The sequence below is a fragment of the Carettochelys insculpta genome, chromosome 1, assembly GCF_033958435.1.
Source record: "Carettochelys insculpta isolate YL-2023 chromosome 1, ASM3395843v1, whole genome shotgun sequence".
NCBI classification, from domain to species: domain Eukaryota; kingdom Metazoa; phylum Chordata; order Testudines; family Carettochelyidae; genus Carettochelys; species Carettochelys insculpta.
In genome coordinates, this window is record NC_134137.1 from 360,602,457 (window position 1) to 360,621,913 (window position 19,457).

A 19,457-nucleotide genomic window follows, 5' to 3' on the forward strand; every position below is an offset into this window, starting at 1 on the left:
TTAGACCAGATAGACCACTAGTGTGATCCAGTGCAGCAACGACTAGCCCCATGCTGTTGCTACATGTGTGCATAACATAGGGTGGGAGAGGCTGAGCAATGTACTCCATTCTTAGCCTCACCTTCCCTCTCTTTCCTCCCTGGTCCCATTTCAGCAGGCAGCAGAAGTGAACAATTCCTGTGCTCTCTAGAACATAAACTGCTTTTGCGTGCAGTGCATCAGCAGTTGTGCAAGGGGGTGGGTTGGGGGGTGACAAGGAGCTTCTCACTGTGGGAGCACGAGCACCTGGTGGCCGGGCCTCACTCGCAAGGCAGAATGACCATACACTCCATCTTGGAACGCTATCATACAACGGCGGGAAGGTCTGAAGTCAGGCCAGGAGAAAGAAATCAGAAAGTTGACAAGTAGTTGGAGAGTCCCCAAAGAGAACATCCTGACAAGCAGATAGTAAGCCCCCAAAGAGAACAGCTGGGGCTAGTAGCTGGAAGCCCCCCAAAGAGAACATCTTGGTTGTGCAATATCAGAGGGTCTCGGGGGGAGGTTCAGAAAAAGACCAAGGACAGAGGAAATCTTGTAACATGTTCTGATAGGACAGGAAGATAGAAAGCCCAAATTAGGTAACAAACGCTTTAATTGGCCAAGCATCGAACCCCCAAGTAAGAAACAGTATAAAAGGTGATTTAGCAGGAATAAGGGTATGGGCTCCTGGACATGAGGCGGAGGCTAGCAACTTCCAGTCCAGACAGCAGACCCTGGCCTGATCACCCGGACGTCACCACCACGAAAGGTCCCAACCAAGCCGTATCTCTGACTTGAAGGGCCGCTGTAACGTAGTTGTTGGTGAGATGTGGGAGCATTGGATGTTATTGGTAAGTCACATGTAATTATACATAGCTATATGTAACCTAGTGTTTAGCCTATGCCAAATAAATAACTACATATATATATATATATAGTTAACAAGTGTTAAGTAATTGTAGTTACGAATAAATGAATCAATCACTATCGGTAAATACCACTAGCTGGGGCTGTATAGAGAATTATTGGGACTTAGAACAGCCACAGGGCATTGTGGTGTTCACAATCGGAGTGTTATTGTTCCTGGTACTCATAATACTGTGGAAACCTAGGTTTTAAAGTAGATACACTGAATCACATATTGCTGCTACATTATATAAGGCTGCTATAAAGGTGGGGTGGTCAGTCCCAGGCCACCCGACTCCCCCTCGCTGTATCACACACCACCCACACCCACGGGACCCGGAGTAGGTCGGCACATCGTCACTCACGTACCACTTCTTTCCTTGACCTCTGACACCCCTGTAATATTATGGGGTGTTACATGATTACTGACCTCGTGTGCAGATTTAGCTGCAGCTACACCATATACGAGAGGCTCTGCTTCATTTTATAAAGGGACCAATAACAAGCAGTTAAAAAATGGATGACTCACTTCTGACTAATGCATGCTTTAAAGGTGAAGCTTTTATTTGTTTATGGGAAAATTTACAGTTGGATTTGAGTGAGTTTGAATAAAATACCATTTGCACCTACAGGACACAAGGTGTTTTACTATACTGCTTTCCTAGAGACATATTCTGCCTTCTGAGCCTTTAGGTCTTGGGTTCCCACAGAAGTTTGCTTTCTGTACTAACAAGTACATCAAAGGTCACTGTTGCATAGCAAGCTGAAAGAAGCCTCCCTTGAGGAATATTTTAACATGGAAATTACACTACAAGGCCCAAAAGGCATAATAAAGGAAGCAGATGGATGCCTTACTATGAACAGAAAAGCGACACCTATCACAGAAAGATGCCAGATGAATCTGCTACTGGAGTCTGCTTTGTACTTTCCTGAAGACAGAGATCTGGGTGGTGCTTCTTAACTAGCTCTGCAGCAAGCAGTTTCCTGAAGATTCAAACACTGATGATCCAATTTTCCTTCGAAACTTACTCAGAAATGCCCCAGATTTACCCGTATTCTTCCCTGAGGCTTGCAATTAATAGCATGCCTGAAATACAAATTGTGCAAACAAGATACTGTAAGGAAAAAAAAAAAAAAACTCAAAAATTGTTCCAAGAAAAAATTTTCCACACCACTGAACCCATAGTATTATGTACTTCCGTAACACCTATCATCTGCAAAATTCTAAAGCTCTTGATGATGTTTACAGACATTTTACAGAGGGCTAAAGTAATATTTAGGACAACACCTCCAAGATGGAATGGAAAAGAGAGGGATGGTTGAGCCAATCAAGATATTGTTGCATAGTTTTTCTGTTATTACTATAAATTAGCATCTAAATTGAAGAGTCACTGAGAATGTCCGAGGGTTTCTCCAAAAACACACAAAAAAGTCATTCCCTGTCCTAAAGAGCTTGCAGTCTTCAGGTCAAATTCAGATAACTTTACTCCAATTTTATATCATCTTTTTGCAAGAGTAGTTACAATTGACATTGAGATCACTGCTTGTGCAGTCAGGTACTATTTCAGGTTGAGAAATGATATCCTGATCTGGACTTTAAATATTAACACATATGAGAGGGTGAAGAAAAGTAAACAACATACAAGTTAATTCTGCCCACCTCTTACAAAGAAACGCATCTTTCATTTCAAAGCAACTCACTTCAAAGTGATGAACTGGGATTGCCCCTTTCCACGTCACTTGCTAGTGTGGCCACGGCCCATGTGTTGCCATGCCTAGGCATGTATTGTATATTTATTTTTATAAATCTATGGATAATATTTATCTCTTTGCACTCTTTCCACTGTTATTTTGGCTCTTCATCTCTAACTTGTTGGCCACCCGATACTCCCTTTAAAACTGTGCTTAATGTATTGACACATTCTATCCTTTATATAAGCATCTGGCATTTTGGCCAATGACCTTGCCACAAAGTTGACCTTTAAGATTGTTGGTGATATAGAAAGAAAAATTCTCTAGGAGCTAACGGCCTCTACACTTGAGGAAATCAACAGAAAGATTGTGCTAGTGGGACTACTGTATGAGAAATTCTATGTAGCACCTTTTCATATTTCATTCTTACAGCTGTGGCTTACAATAACTCTAAATTTACTATAACTGTACGTCAATGAATGTAAATATTTACAGCTGTCCACATGTAAATAATATAATATTTTATAAACAGTGACACATTACCACAGTTTGACTATACCACCTGTTTGCCACTTACCTGTCTTAACAAAAAGTGGCACTTTCCAGAACAGGTGTAAACAAAAGGACAATTAGCATCTAATCAGTAAACAGGCTGGGTTAAATTTCTCAGAGTGATTTTTGCATGCTTTAAAAACAAAAAAGCAGTCAAGTAGCACTTTAAAGACTAACAAAATAATTTATTAGGTGAGCTTTCGTGGGACAGACCCACTTCTTCAGACCACAGCCATATCAGAAGTTTTGCATGCTCAGTCTAGGACATCTGCCTGAACAATTGTATTAATACCCAGCTCCTGAATATCAGCCTAGAATAAATTATGCTTTCATTCGCATGAGATTAAAATTCAGAGTATCTCTATAAATCACTGTAAACCAAAATGAGAATCTGGCCTGGAGCACCTATGTATTTATTAGTTTAAGGAATACTAATCAGTGATGCTGATCATTTAAAAACATTTGCCTCAAGCCCATCTCAGCCTGTCATTACAGTCAGGTATGTAAGCACTCCACATACAGTCCTGTTACTGACTGCGCCAGGAGGCTAGAAAGTCAGCAGGAGGTACTAGATAGCATCTCAGCACTTCTGTGGTCTTATGCCACATTTCATCAGAATGATGAGTTGTGATTGTCCATGTAGATATTAGTGAAAGGGCCCCCTTTAACCTGTTAGCAGGGATATAAAATCCATTGCAAACCAGCAGAAAAACAACAGGGAAAGAGCACAACCATGTACCGTAAACTCTGATATCCAGCACCCATGGAACCGAGAGGCTGCTGGGTAGTCAAGTATTTTGGATAACAGAGTACTCATGCTGGGAGAGCGGAGAGCTGCCAAATGCACTCAGATGCAGCACGGAGGGACACAAGGCAGCACTGGGAGGGCTGCGCCACCCCCACACCTGGGCCAGGCATTGCTCTCCCTCTCTCTGCACAAACACCAGCCCTGACACCGCTTCTCTGTGCTCCCACCCGGTGTCCACTGACCAGCTCTGCCCAGCTGTGAGTCACGCCAATTACTCAAGTGTGCCGGTTAATCAAATGGCAATTAAACAAGACTTTACTGTCGTCTCCATTTTGATTTCCATTGCAAACCCTTGTGGTTTACTTTCTTGAACCTGCTCATGGGAATAAGGGGACTTCGAAGTAGGCAGGGTCCTTTCGAAAAGGAGCCCCGTGGGGATGAGCCGCGCGGCGGCGAGGCGCGTCAATTTCGAAGTGCCGCGGCCGCCCGCATGGCTTCATTAGTAAACTTCGAAATGGCCATTTGCGTGGCCATTTCGAAGTTTGGGGCTAGTGTAGACACGCCCTGTGTGTGTGCACATATGTAATACACATATGCATGTACAAATGCAACAAAACCAATTTGCCTTGAGCAACAATTTATTCCATGTATCTTGCACTTCTTCGTCTAATAAAACGAAACAGCAGTAATGTAGCACTTTAAAGGCTAACAAAATGATTTATTCAGTGATGAGCTTTCGTGGGACAGACCCACTTCATTGATCTGATGAAGTGGGTCTGTCCCACAAAAGCTCATCATTGAATAAATTGTTTTGTTAGCCTTTAAAGTGCTACATAACTGCTGTTTTGTTTTGTTAGAATACAGACTAACACAGCTACCTCTGTTACTATTCTTCCTCAAAAGACAATGCATTTTTTCCTCTTAATTGTGTCTGTGATCTGAGAAGCATGAAACTGTGGCTCTCTTATCACCCAGCAGAGAAATCCACTGCTAGCTACCCTTAGGCTGGACACCTACTTTGAGTGACAATAAAATACTAGCAAAGTATGCAGAAGGTTCCCTTGTGAGCCGCTTTCTGAAAAGAAAAGTAATGCCTACCTTCATTGCTGTCAAGCTCTCCTCCCGCCCAACTTTTTCTCAAGTGCAAACTCTTCTAGTGCAGCTTGATGGTGTCCAAAAAAGAGGGATGTAGGGGAGAAATGAAATTTTTAAAGCTAAATTTAAAACTGAGATTTCTTCCAGACAATCACAATCCTACTACTCTACCTACTGATACAGGTTCTGAAACCAACTGGGCTGAAGGGAAAGAGACTACAACTTGCCAGGGCTGGGTGTGGGGGAAAACCTGATCTGATGAATCCTATGGAATCACAGAAATTCTTAAGCCCTATGGAATTGACTTGTGAAAAATCATTGACTTAAAGACCAGGCATGGGCTCAATAAAATCACTGCCACTTTGGTAACTACTTCAGTTCCCTCCCTTGAGAGAGACTTGTTTGCATTCACTTGACAAAGTTTACCCAAAATGTGCACCAGCTGACTCCAACTGCATGTAGACTTACCTTGAAGGTTGACAGCTGCTACATATCGGAGGGGTAGCCATGTTGGTCTGGATCTGTAACAGCAACGAAGGGTCCTGTGGCACCTTATGGACTAACAGAAAAGTTTTGAGCATGAGCTTCCGTGAGCACAGACTCACTTCATCTGATGAAGTGAGTCTGTGCTCACGAAAGCTCATGCTCAAAACTTTTCTGTTAGTCCATAAGGTGCGACAGCTGCTACATGACTTTTGGTACGCCAATTGCAGATCAAAAATCAGCTTTGCAGCCATTGACTTCTGTGCCTGTCTTCACAGTAGAAGGTCAACTGGAGTGCTCCTCCTGTCAACCTTCCTTACTACCATGAGGCTCAGGAGGCGTTCTGGGGTCAACGTTGACCCTGGAAGGTGCTGTTTTGTACATGTGTGAAATGGCACCCTGAAAGATCTACCCGGAGCAGTCGATCTTCTCCAGTACATGTAAATGTAGTCTCCCTTGAACCTCAGCAAGGCTTCAGTACAAGGAAATGAAAAAGATAGGAGGGTTGGCGACCATTCTATGTGAGATACTACTGGAGCTCTAGGTCTTCATTACACCAACAGTTAGTGTATGGCAGGCCAGGGCACAAACTTACCTGCCATGCACTTACTGGCCTTATGGACCCTACTACCATGCACTGAAAGCTCTGTAGTGCACTTTAGATGCACAACAGCAGCATGTCAAAATACACTATGAAAATTTAGTGCAGAGTAGACAAATACCATGTTTGGAACTGGTATACGGAGTTGTCACTTTTGTGCCTACTGTCGTTTCCCACAGCTCCAGATCAAGTTGGGAGGGAAATACTGTTATCTTCTGGCCCTCCTCTCTCAGAAATCCACTGATCTGCTCCTCCCATCAAGGTACTTCAGTTACTAAAGTCTGCCTCTTCTTTATCCATCCTGTCACCAGTCTGATTGTGGGAGTGAAAATACTGGACAACTCTACCTAGACTGAAGACTCTTTCTTTAGATGAAGCTTGAGCACAAGATCTCCCATATCACTGCTCACAAGTGTCAGGTCATAAAACAAGGTGCATAAGAATTCTCTCCCAAAAAGCCCATGGTGCTTTGCAGAGGAGCTAGCTGAGAAATGGCAACTGAATGAACTGAATGAACAGATAAGAAAGTCAGCTCCATGCGCATTCTCAGTTCTCATTCAAAGTATTGAATGAGCCTGGAATTTTTGCTGAAAACAGTGGCAGAACTTCATGAGTTGATTAATCTGGGCGTGAGGGGGCAGGTGGAGGGGGAGGACCAGTTCTGCTAATTGTTATTATCTTGGTGCTCAGGTTTCAAGGAACCCCTGTTGCAGCTGTAAAACACAACCTGTCTTTCCCATCTAAGTGGGCCTTGCTGATCTAACATTGGCTGCCATTACAAGAGCTACTCACAACAGGGGCACCCAGTGACAGTGCAGCATTTCAGCACTTTGCCAGTCACTGTGAGCAACACCAGCTGATCTGACAGATGTTCTGGCATCTGTGAGCTGTAACTGAACTTCACAGGCTGATAATCTTTTCTTGTCTTTGGGAGGCATCTGTTAGCACGACCTAGCCTATTATTCCTCTGCTCATTATTTTCACACAGACTACATTGTACTCTGGAATGGTAAGATCCTAAAGGGCAGCTAGCCAATTTTTTATGTAATGCGGTAAGTTATGGCATGTTAAGGTGATATTCTGCAATCCTTTCTCATGCAGAATCCAGGTAGTAGTTAACAGCCCTCCCTTGTGTGTGTACTGGGCTAGATGACTTTGCACATCAACCAAGACTTGCAGTCCTTCTCGACTTTGCCATATCAGCTCTATATTGCTGTAACACACATCACATGGCATTCAGTCTTGAGATGGTCTGCTAAAGGGTTTTGAGCATCTGAAAGGCATTTGCCTTGGAAAGTATTCTAAAGGCTGTCTATTCTAGGAAAAGGAATAGAGATCTTGCTCCAACCTGGTGGTTTGTGAGAGACTGCAGTACACTTGTCTGACATCACTTGGACATGCAGAGAAGGAATGAGCAGAAGAAACATCCTTGAAGGTCAGGTGGATTACTCTCACTTCTAGTATAATGACATACAGGCTAGTCTCAAGTGGGACCTAGGTACAGTACAGCCTCCAGAGTTGCAAACAACTCAGAAACAGAGGCTGTTCTTAACTCTGAACAAAACATTATATTTACTCTTCGAAAAGTTTACAACTGAAACTTGACGATACAATACAACATAAATGAAACAAGAAACCATTCCCTTATGTTGTCAACCCTTTTCTTTAAAAAGTGTCCCTTCAGTATTTTAGAAATTTATGTTTAACACAGTACTATGCTGTATAGTATTTGCTTGTTTTTGTTTTTTTGGTCTCTGCTGACTGATTGCATACTTCTCGTTACAAAAGTAGTTTATAGTTTAGCGGTCAATTCATAACTCTGGTGTTTGTAACTCTGAGGATCGAGTGTACTATGAAAACTGTGGCTGTTCAGGCAAGCCTCCTAACCCTGAGGAATGCATCTGTTATCACTTTTGCACTGTGGGGAGCAGGTGATGGGATGAGTAAGGAAGGGAACACCAGTCCTTACTTGACAGCAGTTTGAACCCCATGATCCTATCATCAAGATACAGGAAAACCTGGAACCCTGACATCTCATTTGGGCTGCCACCAAAGAGAAAACTTTTGTGAATATTCTTGAGTGTTATTGCTAACACAAAGAGAAGGCCTCTGAACTGTAAATGTTCCTGACCCACTAGACACTGAAGGAAATTTATGTGGCATAGCTCTTCCAGAGGGGTACTTCAAACTTACCTAGACAGCAACCTACTTTTACACAAGAAGCACTGGCAAAGTCAGTACAAACTAAAACGTCACACAATGACTTTTTTATAATGCTTTATATCCACTATATATTGAAATGTAATTATAATATTTAATAGTAACAGAGAAGGAACCATGTTAGTCTATATACGATCAAAACAAAAAGCAGTCAAGAAGCACTTTAAAGGCTAACAAAATAATTTATTAGGTGAGCTTTCGTGGGACAGACCCTCTTCTTCAGACCATAGCCAGACCAGAACAGACTCAATATTTAAGGCACAGAGAACCAAAACAGTAATCAACGTTGACAAATCAGAAAAAAATTATGAAGGTGAGCAAAACAGAGAGCAGAGGGGCGGTGGCGGGGGAGTCAAGAATTAGATTAAGCCAAGTAGTCTTTAAAGTGCTACTGGACCGCTTTTTGTTTTGATAGTATACAGACTAGCGCTGCTATCTCTCTGTCACTACTACAAGAACTACTGCTGTGCCATGTATGCACCAACAGACACTGTTTGTTAGAATTTCTGGATGCAGGCACATGGCACATATATGAACCTATGTGTAGAATACACATAGGAACCAGCACTTGAAAAACCGGACAGGGTGTATGAGCTTTGAATTCCAGAGACAGATCTAGCTCTCTCACAAACTCTCTCTGTGACCTTAAGAAAAGAGCTGGACTCTATCTGAATTTGTTACCTATGAATGAAATTAAAAATGGTAACTATATTTTGAAGCCATATTGTAAAGCACTTTTGAGATCCTCAAGTTACAGAGGATTCAGGTAGGTAAGGTGTAGCTTTCATTTTAATTTTTTTAAGCACTGAAAAAATGGAATATTGCCACAGCAGGGGCATGACAACCTGGGAAGCTCGTACAGTATGTGTGGAATCAAGTAGTGGGACAGCTGGATTACAGTTCCAGAGCTAACAGTCTGTAAAGGAGGAAACCATAGCTGTCGTTTGAGAAAGATTCATCTGAATTGCTGGGAGTTTGAAAATGTTCTGATAATATGATGCCCAGACCGCAAGAAAAATACTATGGTATTTTCCAGCAAACAGTGCAGGCATAGCCAGTGTAAGTGAGGGTAGGTGAACACTAGACCCGAAAGCTGATTTCAGATATGCATTTCTAACTATGGTAATTGTGTACCTAGAATCAACATATTGGAAATAGACTGTCTTCACTAAGGAAGGCTGGCAGGAATGTTTCTCCAGTCAACCTCCCTCACTCCTCACAATAGTGAGGAGTTCAGAAGTCAACTGTCGACCCCAGACAGATCAATTTTGTGCAAAAATCAGACTCTGGAGATCGACACTCATCCAGCTGATCTTCCCGCAAGTGTAGATGTACGCCAAGAGCGTTTAGTGCTACTGCTCTCAAGTAATACAGTGTCCCTCATTTTTAATGTAAATTTTCATTATCAATGGGTAACAGTTTTCAAAAGCTCTTATGTGACAGAGGAACCTTTTGTTCACTTTAGTTACTCAAAGGCCTGATTGTGCTAGGCAGTGAACAGAGAAAGTGTAATGGGCAGTCCCTTACCCGAAGAGTTCAAAATCTAAACTCACAAGAAAGACAAAAGGGGTGCAAGCACTGGAGGATTACCACCCCTATTTTATAAAAGGGAACTAAAAGAGAGAGATATGAAGGGATCTCCCCTCAGTCACGCAGAAAGACTCTGGAAGGACCAGGAACTAAACCCATATCTTCCAGCTGTGTAGCCACTGCCTTAATCTTCTTCCTCTGACACCAAAAGTAGTGTGTCCAGAGATGGCAATCCCTTTTGCAGTGATCATCAGCATGGCAGGCATGCAGTTTGGATCAGCAAAAGGGGGAAGAAAAAAAAATAACTAGAAAAAGATGTTTGTGTACCAACAATAATTTTTTGGACACGAACAGTTATTTTATAAAAATGAGGAATCCAAAGCTAAAGAGAGACTGAATTATCTTTGACAGAGAGAAACCTGTTGTAGACAGTATAGATTATCGAGGAGAAAACGGAGAGAAAATTAAAAGATGTTCAGATAGCATATATATTTTTTCACTCTGATATGCACATTTAACTGATGACAATGAAATAGCTCTTAGCAACTACATTCAGATTTTCAAGAGTATGGCTGATTTATGCAAAAAGGAAATTACAGGAGAAGCTATGAAAGTACAAATGTTCCCATATTTTGATCCTATCCAAAAAAAAAGTAATAAATAAATAAGCTACCATACAGAATTGTAAGCCAAAGTAAAGATTCCAGTACCACTGTACACTTTCATAATGTCTCTGATGCATGGATCTCAAAGTACTTCACCAGCAATTCTTAAACACCACAACAGCCTAGTGAGGTATTCTTAGAATCCATTTTACAATTGGGCAAAGATATTATACAATCTGCCCAAAGTTGCATTGTGCTCTAATGACTAAGAACCCAGGTGTTTTGGCTTCCACTGCAAGAGTGAACATCCCTGCAATCATTTTAAATCACTTGTAGGCAGGGCTTAAAACTGTCAGAAAAAAAAAAAAAAGGGAAAAAATAAGCAAAAAAATGACATTAACAACTGAAAATAGTTGCAGAAACAGAAACTGTTCTCAGAGTCTGATGTCTTCCATAAAGGATCAGGATGCTCCCTTGGAGTGTGGGTAGCAAACAGAACAAGAGGTTATTAATAAATATACACCCTGTCACAGATGGTTTTTAAACGAACAGTCAGCTCCACTTTGTTGCTGAATTTGAAAGGAAATAGCTCGATTACATGTGACATGAAATTAAGAAATACCCTAAGTATCCAAACAACTGCAAACAATTAACTTCCCTGCCAAGAGCAACCTGTTTGTGAAAATGAGACTGCATTAAAAACACAGACAGAGATACAGGTACTTGTTTATTATGGGCTGTACATTCAAGGAAGCATCATTCCAACTTCCATTTGTTCCAATACGACTGTGCACAATCTATGGTTGGTTTTCTTTAATCAGAAAGCTGGCAAACACCCTTGCACTGAGGCCTTGCCCCATCTGAGGGCCTATCCCCACTCACTCCATTCACCTTACCTTCACCACTTTCCCTCTGACACCCTTGCTCACTTACTCATTTTCGGAAGCCACAGGGAAGCTGCCTTAGTCATGCTGTGCCACTGACCAGATTTCTAATGGCCTGGTCAACACTGCCTGAAAACCGGATGCCTCACAACTCTATCATTGGTGCATGCAATCATTGCATACACCTGGAGAAGTCATTTTCATTTGTGTTGACTAAATTTTCAGATGCAACTTCTCTCATATATGCCCATTAGGCCATACTCAACTTCTGTTGAAATCAGTTGCATTGAGGAATGGGTTAGCCCAACAAGTAACATGACACAAAAATAATCCATGCAAGACCTAATGCAGGGATGCTAGATTTTGATGAGCTGAACAATACAGATTGCACTTCAAAATCATTGGGTAAAAGCCCATCACCTGCCTACATCACAATTCCGCTTATACTAAATATACCATTGTCCATCCCAGCACATTCCTGAAAAATTCATCAGTGTTATTCCCAACATATCTTTTCTTTTAACTGTTAGTATTACTAGCAAATTTTACATTGGGATTTTTTTTAAATAAAACCTATCCAAAATAATTCCTCTTTGAAGTTAAATTTACCTTCCATCCCTTTGTTACACTGAAGGTTAGATGAGATGATTATGATGGTCTCTTCTGGCTTTGGAATAATTGGCAAAAGGTAATATAGCTGCACTCACAACATGGAGGGAACCGTTCAATTACACACAAATATTAAGGAGACTACAATGGTCTTCTAAAAATTTTAACTGTCTGCATGGTTGAGCAAGTATCTATTCAGGAGGGGCTACGTCTACACTTGCATTCCTTTTCGAAAGAGGAATGCAAATAAGGGGAATCAAAAATACAACGGAGGCACTGATTTTCATATCTAGGACTTCATTTGCATAATCTCTTTTCGGAAGAAAGAAATCAGTATAGACAGGGCTATTTTGAAAACAGACCCCATCTTCTAAAGAACACTTCTTCCTGAAACAAAATAAGAAAAAGGGCTCTTTCGAAGATGGGGTATATTTTCAAAATAGCCCCATCTAAACTGCTTTGTTTTGAAAGAATATCTTCTGAAAAGAGATTATGCAAATTAAGTGCAAGATACGTCTCATCTGCATTTTCCATTTCCCTCATTAGCATTCCTCTTCTGAAAGAGGAATGCAAGTGTAGGCATAGCCAGGTAGTATTAATATAACCATACTTAATCTCAGAGACTGTACCTTCACTGGCAAAAAAAAGTGCATTTTTCAGTTGTTAAGCTAACTCAACTGAACTGCCTCCACTCCCTTAATATCTGAGTATACAGCTTAATACTAAAGAGCTGTGTCTACACGTGTATTCCTCCTTTGAATGAGGAAGGCAAATGAGGGAAATTGGAAATGCAAATGGGGTGCTGATTTACATATCACACACTTCATTTGCATAATCTCTTTTTGGAAGAGATTCTTTTGAAAGAAAAAAGGCAGTGTAGATGGGACTCATTCAAAAGTAAACAGTGTTTTCAAAGAAACCCTTATTCCTAAGTTTTTGTAGGAATATGTGTTCTTTTGAAGACAGGGCTTATTTTTGAAAGAGCCCATCTACACTACTTTTTTTCTTTCAAAAGAATATTTTCCAAAAAGAGATTTATGCAAATAAGAGTGTGTTATATGTAAATCAGTATCTCATTTGCATTCCTCTTTTGAGGGAGGAATGCACATGTAGGCACAGCTAAGCTGAGGAATAAACTGCATTTGTCTCATGGGAAATTCTGGTACTTCAACATTCCCAAATCACAACAAAGTTGAAATATCAAAAATATTTTGTAGAGTGAAAAAACGTGATTTGGAAGTGTCAGAGCAACTTAGTTTGAATCAGTTCATCATTCAACTACATCTGCCTCTAGTGGCTATGTCTCAAGCTTGTTGTTGAGGCAGCCCATGCCTTCCTTCTCTACTATGTCTCAGCTCCCTGGCTGGACGCCATCTCCCATGATGCATCCATTGACAGAGGGGAGACCACATTCCATAATGGGAGACGTCCAGTCGGGAATCCCAGTCCACAGAGGAGAATGTCTGCATCAGACACCCAAAATATTCACCCAAAATCAGGTAACATGGAATTATACTTTCATGTTGTGCTTCTTCAAAACTAAGTGGAAAAATCAAATTTTTTTCTTGCAAAACTGACATTTTCATACAAAAATTCCTATTGCACAGAAAATGAATTTTTCATTCAAAATTGTTTTGACAGAAAATTCCACAAAATTCTATTTAGTGTCTTTAATATTATTTGACCTGGTCATGTCCCAGTCACCTATATTAAACATGTTAAACAGAGCCCATACAGGCATGAGAGGGGCTTTTGAACTGATTTAGTACAAGCAAACTAGCTTAATTCATTTGAAGAACACAGCTTTTTTGCCCACATGACCAGGAAAATTCATACATCTAAAATATTTATAATGTTGAGGGACATCATTCATTTCAGATCCAAGAATACTTACATTTAATATAAATATGGTGCCCCAGACTTTTAGTGCAAAAATTACTTCCAGTAGAAATGAAGATTCATGGTTTTATGACTGCAGAAACATTTACTAGCAATACAAGAAGAAACTCCACTGTATTTCCTGCACAACTCTAACATTTGTATGCCTCTCATTTTGAATTTTATGACACTGTGTATACCATATTTGGGCTTTAACCAATTATGAGGTGTAGACAAGCTAACCTTCTGGCAATAGTAAATATATGAATCTAACTGAAAGGAAAGGTAGATTACATTTTATTAGTCATTGTCTCCTTTCTAGAAAAGCGTCTTCTATCTTCACCTATTTTTCACAATCATTTTTCCATAGAAAATGTCATACTATTTTCTCAACATATGCAGAATGAAACAGAAAAATGAAACCCCTTTGAATTACCCCAGTGCTTGATAGAGGCTGTGTCCATGCTTACCAAAAACTTTGAAATGGCCATGTTAACGGCCAGATCAAACAATACTAATGAGGCGCTGAAATGCATATTCAGCGCATCAACATGCCACTGTCTGCAGCACTTCGAAATTTCCACATTTCGCTCCCGGGCGGCTTGGCTACATGGGGGTTCTTTCCAAAAGGATCCCACCAATATCAAAATCCCCTTACTCCTACGAGCTGATAGGAATAAGGAGATTTCGATGCTGGTGTGGCCTTTTTGGAAAGGACCCCCATGTAGCCGAGCCTCACAGGAGCAAAACGCGGCAATTTTGAAGTGGCACAGCCAGTGGCATGCTAATGAGGTGTTGAATATGCATTTCAGCACCTCATTAGTATTCTTTGATCTGGCCATTAGCATGGCCATTTCAAAGATTTTGGTAAGTGTAGACACAGCAGAGTGACACTTTAACGTGTCACACAAAACCATCAGCTGATGTTGTTCAAAGTGTCTTAATCATAGAGATTTACAGATGCTAAACACAGGGATGTATTACAAGACTGCAAATTTTGTTATAGAAGCATTAATCTTCATTTATAATCACCTTGGCAATCTCAAGGAAACTAGTATATCACTGGAAATGCTACCAACTAGTATTTGCTATAACTTTGCCCCCAACTTTTTTCTGCTATATGCCTAGGAAAATCATTTACCCAGTGGAATTCCTTGGCTATGCCAGTTTATGGACAATGAGACCACTGATGTCATTCACTGGTATCTCCCTCGGAACATCACTGAAATCTATACTATCCTTTTGTGTGTGCTCACTCTTAATTAAAACTTTGACATACTTTAGTCCCAATGGTAAGACAACTGTGCCTGACTCCCTCTAATCTCAGAGTTAAAGCTGTAGGTTTAACCATATCCACATTTCAGATCAACTTTATGCAGCACAGATCATCCATTTACAAAAGACATATGGGAAAGCTACTGCATGATACAGAAATGTTCCCCCAAAGTGAAGAACTGATAGTAAGAGGTAACAAATTAAGATTTAGAAATGTGTGAAAATGGCTTGGACAGGGGCATAAGCTCAGATGTCATTGTGTGCACTGATGACAAATGCAGGAACCTCTTGAACAAAAAAGCAAAATATCTCAACCATTAAGTTTTATGGTAAGATGAATGAAACAGGTGATTTAACATAAGGTAATGGAACAGAAGTCAGATTGGTAATTAATGAAGAACAGAAGCCAGCAATAAGAATGAAGCTGGTAATAGTATTACCAAATCTCATGATTCCGCTGGGAGTATTGCAATATTTGCCATATTTCTGAAGGACCCAGCTCCCGGGGGCATTATATATGAATCTCAAGTATTATTTTAAAAACACTTCTAGCTCATGAGGCAGCAGGGAAAAACTTAAAAATGTGACTTGAATGTGCCTTAATGGATCATAGCCAGAAAGTACATAAAAAACTAACCCCATTTTTTCTTTTTAAACTTATGATTATTAAGCCACACTTTTATGCCTATGTACCCATAAAGAGACAAAAAGTGTGTGTCTTTCTATATATATTATATATAGACACATGGCATGAAAAGGCTAAGCAAAGATGGGAGAGCATTTCATAGGAATAGAGGTAAACACTTAAACACGGGGAGTCTGCAGAAGTCCAATACAATGCTTTGCCAACTGGAGCAGATGAACATGCAATTGTGGTAGGCTAGATGAGGGCTATATATACCCAAAATATGCTCATCCAAGAGGGGAGGGGGGGCTGATACATCTGTTGTATTTCCTTAATTAATGTTTGTAAATCACAGACATCCTCAGATGATTAAAACACTTAATAAACGCCATCTAAAAATGGTAATTTCTGAGCTGTTTCAGCACCAAAGAGGAAACTTCAGGATCAAAGAGACTGCAAGCAACATTCACATCTGCTCAGAGTATTTAAGTGATGTCTAGGACCAATTCTGGCCTTTGCAAGATGAATTTCACTTCTCACGGATAAAGTGGCAAGGTGAATACAAACACCAGGAGTCTGCTCTTACCATGTTTCAAAAGGAGTATCTCATATGCATCAGGAGACTACAAGCCCACTGCTCTAAATAATGAGCAATGTAGTAGGTGCCCCTTTTTAGTAGCATTACCAAAACTAAGCACTGAGAATCATGATTCATGCCCCAAAAGATCATGAAATTGGATAGAAAAATGAATGATTTTTTAAAAGAATCATTTTGGGGTTCTTTTGCCTTGCCTTCTTGTGGGTGAGCCTTTAGTGTATGTTCATGTGACTTTTCAAGGTTTTTCTCAGCAACTTAGATTTCTCCAGCTTAGATTTTAAGAAAAAAATACAACAAAACTCATGGGATTAACAATAAAACTGCAAAAACTGGCCATAATGCCTTAGGTGTACAACAGTTCAAATTACTGGACTGGGAAAGCAGCAGGAAAACAGACATGTTTTCAAATGTGTAAACAGTAGTTATCTATGTGACAACACCATGACTCACCATACTACATCTTCCATGCAAAGTTCATGTGTGATGTGAACATTAAGACAACCTCAGAACACCTAAGGGCACATTGCAGGTTCCCAACATCCATTTTACACTTGGGTAAGCTAAGGCACAGAGGAGTTAAAAGATTGTATTCAGGATGGAGAAGACTAGGAGATCTAGAAGAGTAATCAGGAATACCTCCAAGTGGAGTACAACAAGCAATGGCAGATTTAAATGGGTATAGAACATGGTGATCCCCTTAGTTCAGACAATTATAGTGGGAAATGCAAGTGCACAGCTTTCCTCACCACCTGTCAGGAGGCTAGTACTGAAAGCTAACACAGAACAATGGTTTCAACAGTGGTTTCACCAGCCAGCTGACAACACTTGACCAAGATACATCTCACGTGGGTGAAGGTTGTTTGTGTCCTCTCCCCCAAGTCCTAGATGGCCAACTACAATCTGAATTTCACTTGTCCCATGCTGCACTAAGAGTTAGTATGAAGAAAACCCAAGTGACTCATCTCTCAGGTCTATTGTTCCATCCATTTTAGACCCAATTCCAGGCATGCCTGTTCTTAAATCTAGCAATATGGAAGACACAGGAGTGAGCACACCTGGAACGTCCCATGCAAATCTGGTTAATGTCTCTTAGGAAGGGCGCTGTTCAGATTGAAAATGGCAGCATAAGACTACTCTAAAATTAATCAAGATTTTGTGGGTATGAGTTATGGGAAGGAATTAGCCAAACATGGCCTATTCAGAAGAGAAAGGAAAAGGATCACTGCCAATGTGCAGTTTGAAATAGCAACTACATGGACTTCAAAACACTGGATCATGAGATTAGAACTATGGACAGATTTCTTATAAATTCAAGGTGGACTTCATTTACACAATGAGTGTTTGAAAAATGGAGTAAAATGGCCAGCCAGTAGCAGAATACACATTGTGAAGTGAATCATCTCCAGAATACACACGAACACATTATCATTGGAAGAGAAAAAAATCAGATACCATCATCACAAAAGACATGGGGGTTAAAAAGATAAAGACATAAAAGACTGACTAGTTTACTTAGGGATAAACGTCAAATTATATCAAACTTTTATCGGGTGTCTGTCTCAAAACTCAGCTACCCAATGGATGATGTACAAATATTATTTTTAAAAATAAGTCATTTTATAGGAACCAGTACTTACTCAATGTTTCAAGGTTTTAATGACTGTAGAATACAATCATCTTTACATGATAAACAATCATGTGCACCATTCTGAGGAAAAATTTTTCACCCTACTTATCTTTTGATTTGCCACTTGGCCAAAGTCCCTATTCTGTCAATCAATAATATAAATGTCTGCCCTAACTAATGAGTTGATTTTCTATCATGAAGTTGCAAGCCATCATTCTGCTCATGCCACATCCTGTACATGTCAGGCTGACACTGCTCCTATATTTATAAGCAGCAGAAATATACATCAGTAAAACACAGTCACTCAAACAGAAAGAGAAATAAGAAGAGAGGCATCCCTTTTGTACTCACCACCAGGGCTTTCGATCTGTTTCTCAGTAGTTTTTCAATATCTCCTGCTGCAACTTCCACCAATTCACGTGCATTGTTGGCTTCCACGGTATAAAAATGGGAGTATTTCATATAAATCTGCAAGAGAAAAGGTTGGGGGCAGGGAAATCATTCAGAATTACATCAAGGCCTGTTTGTTTATTTTGTAATAACAGCCCAGTGACCTAGAGGACTATGAGCCAGTAAGTCTTCAGTTATGATCTAATTCTCAAATTAACTATGCTGAGTTGTGAAAGCCACAGCCTCCCTGCTTCAGAAATTACATCCCTACTGATTTGGGTGTTATGTGGGCATAATAAAGGGCTGAATTTATTATCATAATTGTTAAAACTAATACTAAACACTTATGAGGTTATGATAATAATTACTAATTATTTTCATCGCAACAAAGCCTAAAGGACCAAAGGCCAGGATCACATTCTGCTACTCACTGTGAACACATAGATGGACCCTGCCCCAGGGAGCTTTGAACTTCTGTTACTCACTTTTCCTGTCTCAATAAGGGAGATTGAACTTACATCTTTACTACTCATCTCACAAACAATGGCTTAAGGATTGTGGACTCTGTTAGTCTTTGGTGATCTAGAACACATTTCTTCAAGGAGATGAACAGATCAAAAATCAGTGGGATTTAACACCCCCAAGAAATGCAATGCTCCTTTCAGGATTAAGCCTTAAATTAGATAGCCCAATTTTTGAAAAGTAGTTAATAATTCTGGGTGCGTCTGGTGTTTTATTTTGGGATTTTTAGTAACTTAACCTGAGACTTTAAAGGAGCCTGACTTTCACAAAGAACTGAGCATCCTCAATCTGAAAATCAAATGCTTAAAAGAAGCCTAAAGTTGAGCCCAGAAGTCACCAATGTATTTCGTTATTCCTGAAAGATTAAGATAGAGACATGCGGGATGAATCAATGTAACACCGCTGAAGTAAACATAATTATATGTGAAAACTACACATATCATGCATTAAGGTTTTGTTTAACAGGCCGTATCTACACTAGCCAAAAACTTCGAAATTGCCATGCAAATGACCATTTTGAAGTTTACTAATGAAGCGCTGAAATACATATTCAGCGCCTCATTAGCATGCGGGCAGCCACAGCACTTCGAAATTGACGT

The 19,457-nt window shown here is 40.2% G+C and overlaps 1 protein-coding gene across 3 annotated transcripts in view; it reads right to left on the reverse strand.

Annotated features, from left to right (window-relative positions):
- CACNA2D1 (calcium voltage-gated channel auxiliary subunit alpha2delta 1) overlaps positions 1-19,457 on the reverse strand; it is a 720,757-nt gene that overhangs the window by 577,486 nt on the left and 123,814 nt on the right. For all 3 annotated transcript variants that reach the window (XM_075017407.1, XM_075017399.1, XM_075017417.1), the window contains exon 3: positions 18,298-18,414. In XM_075017407.1, coding sequence (XP_074873508.1) covers positions 18,298-18,414 — 117 coding nt within the window. The remainder of the gene's footprint in view (positions 1-18,297; positions 18,415-19,457) is intronic.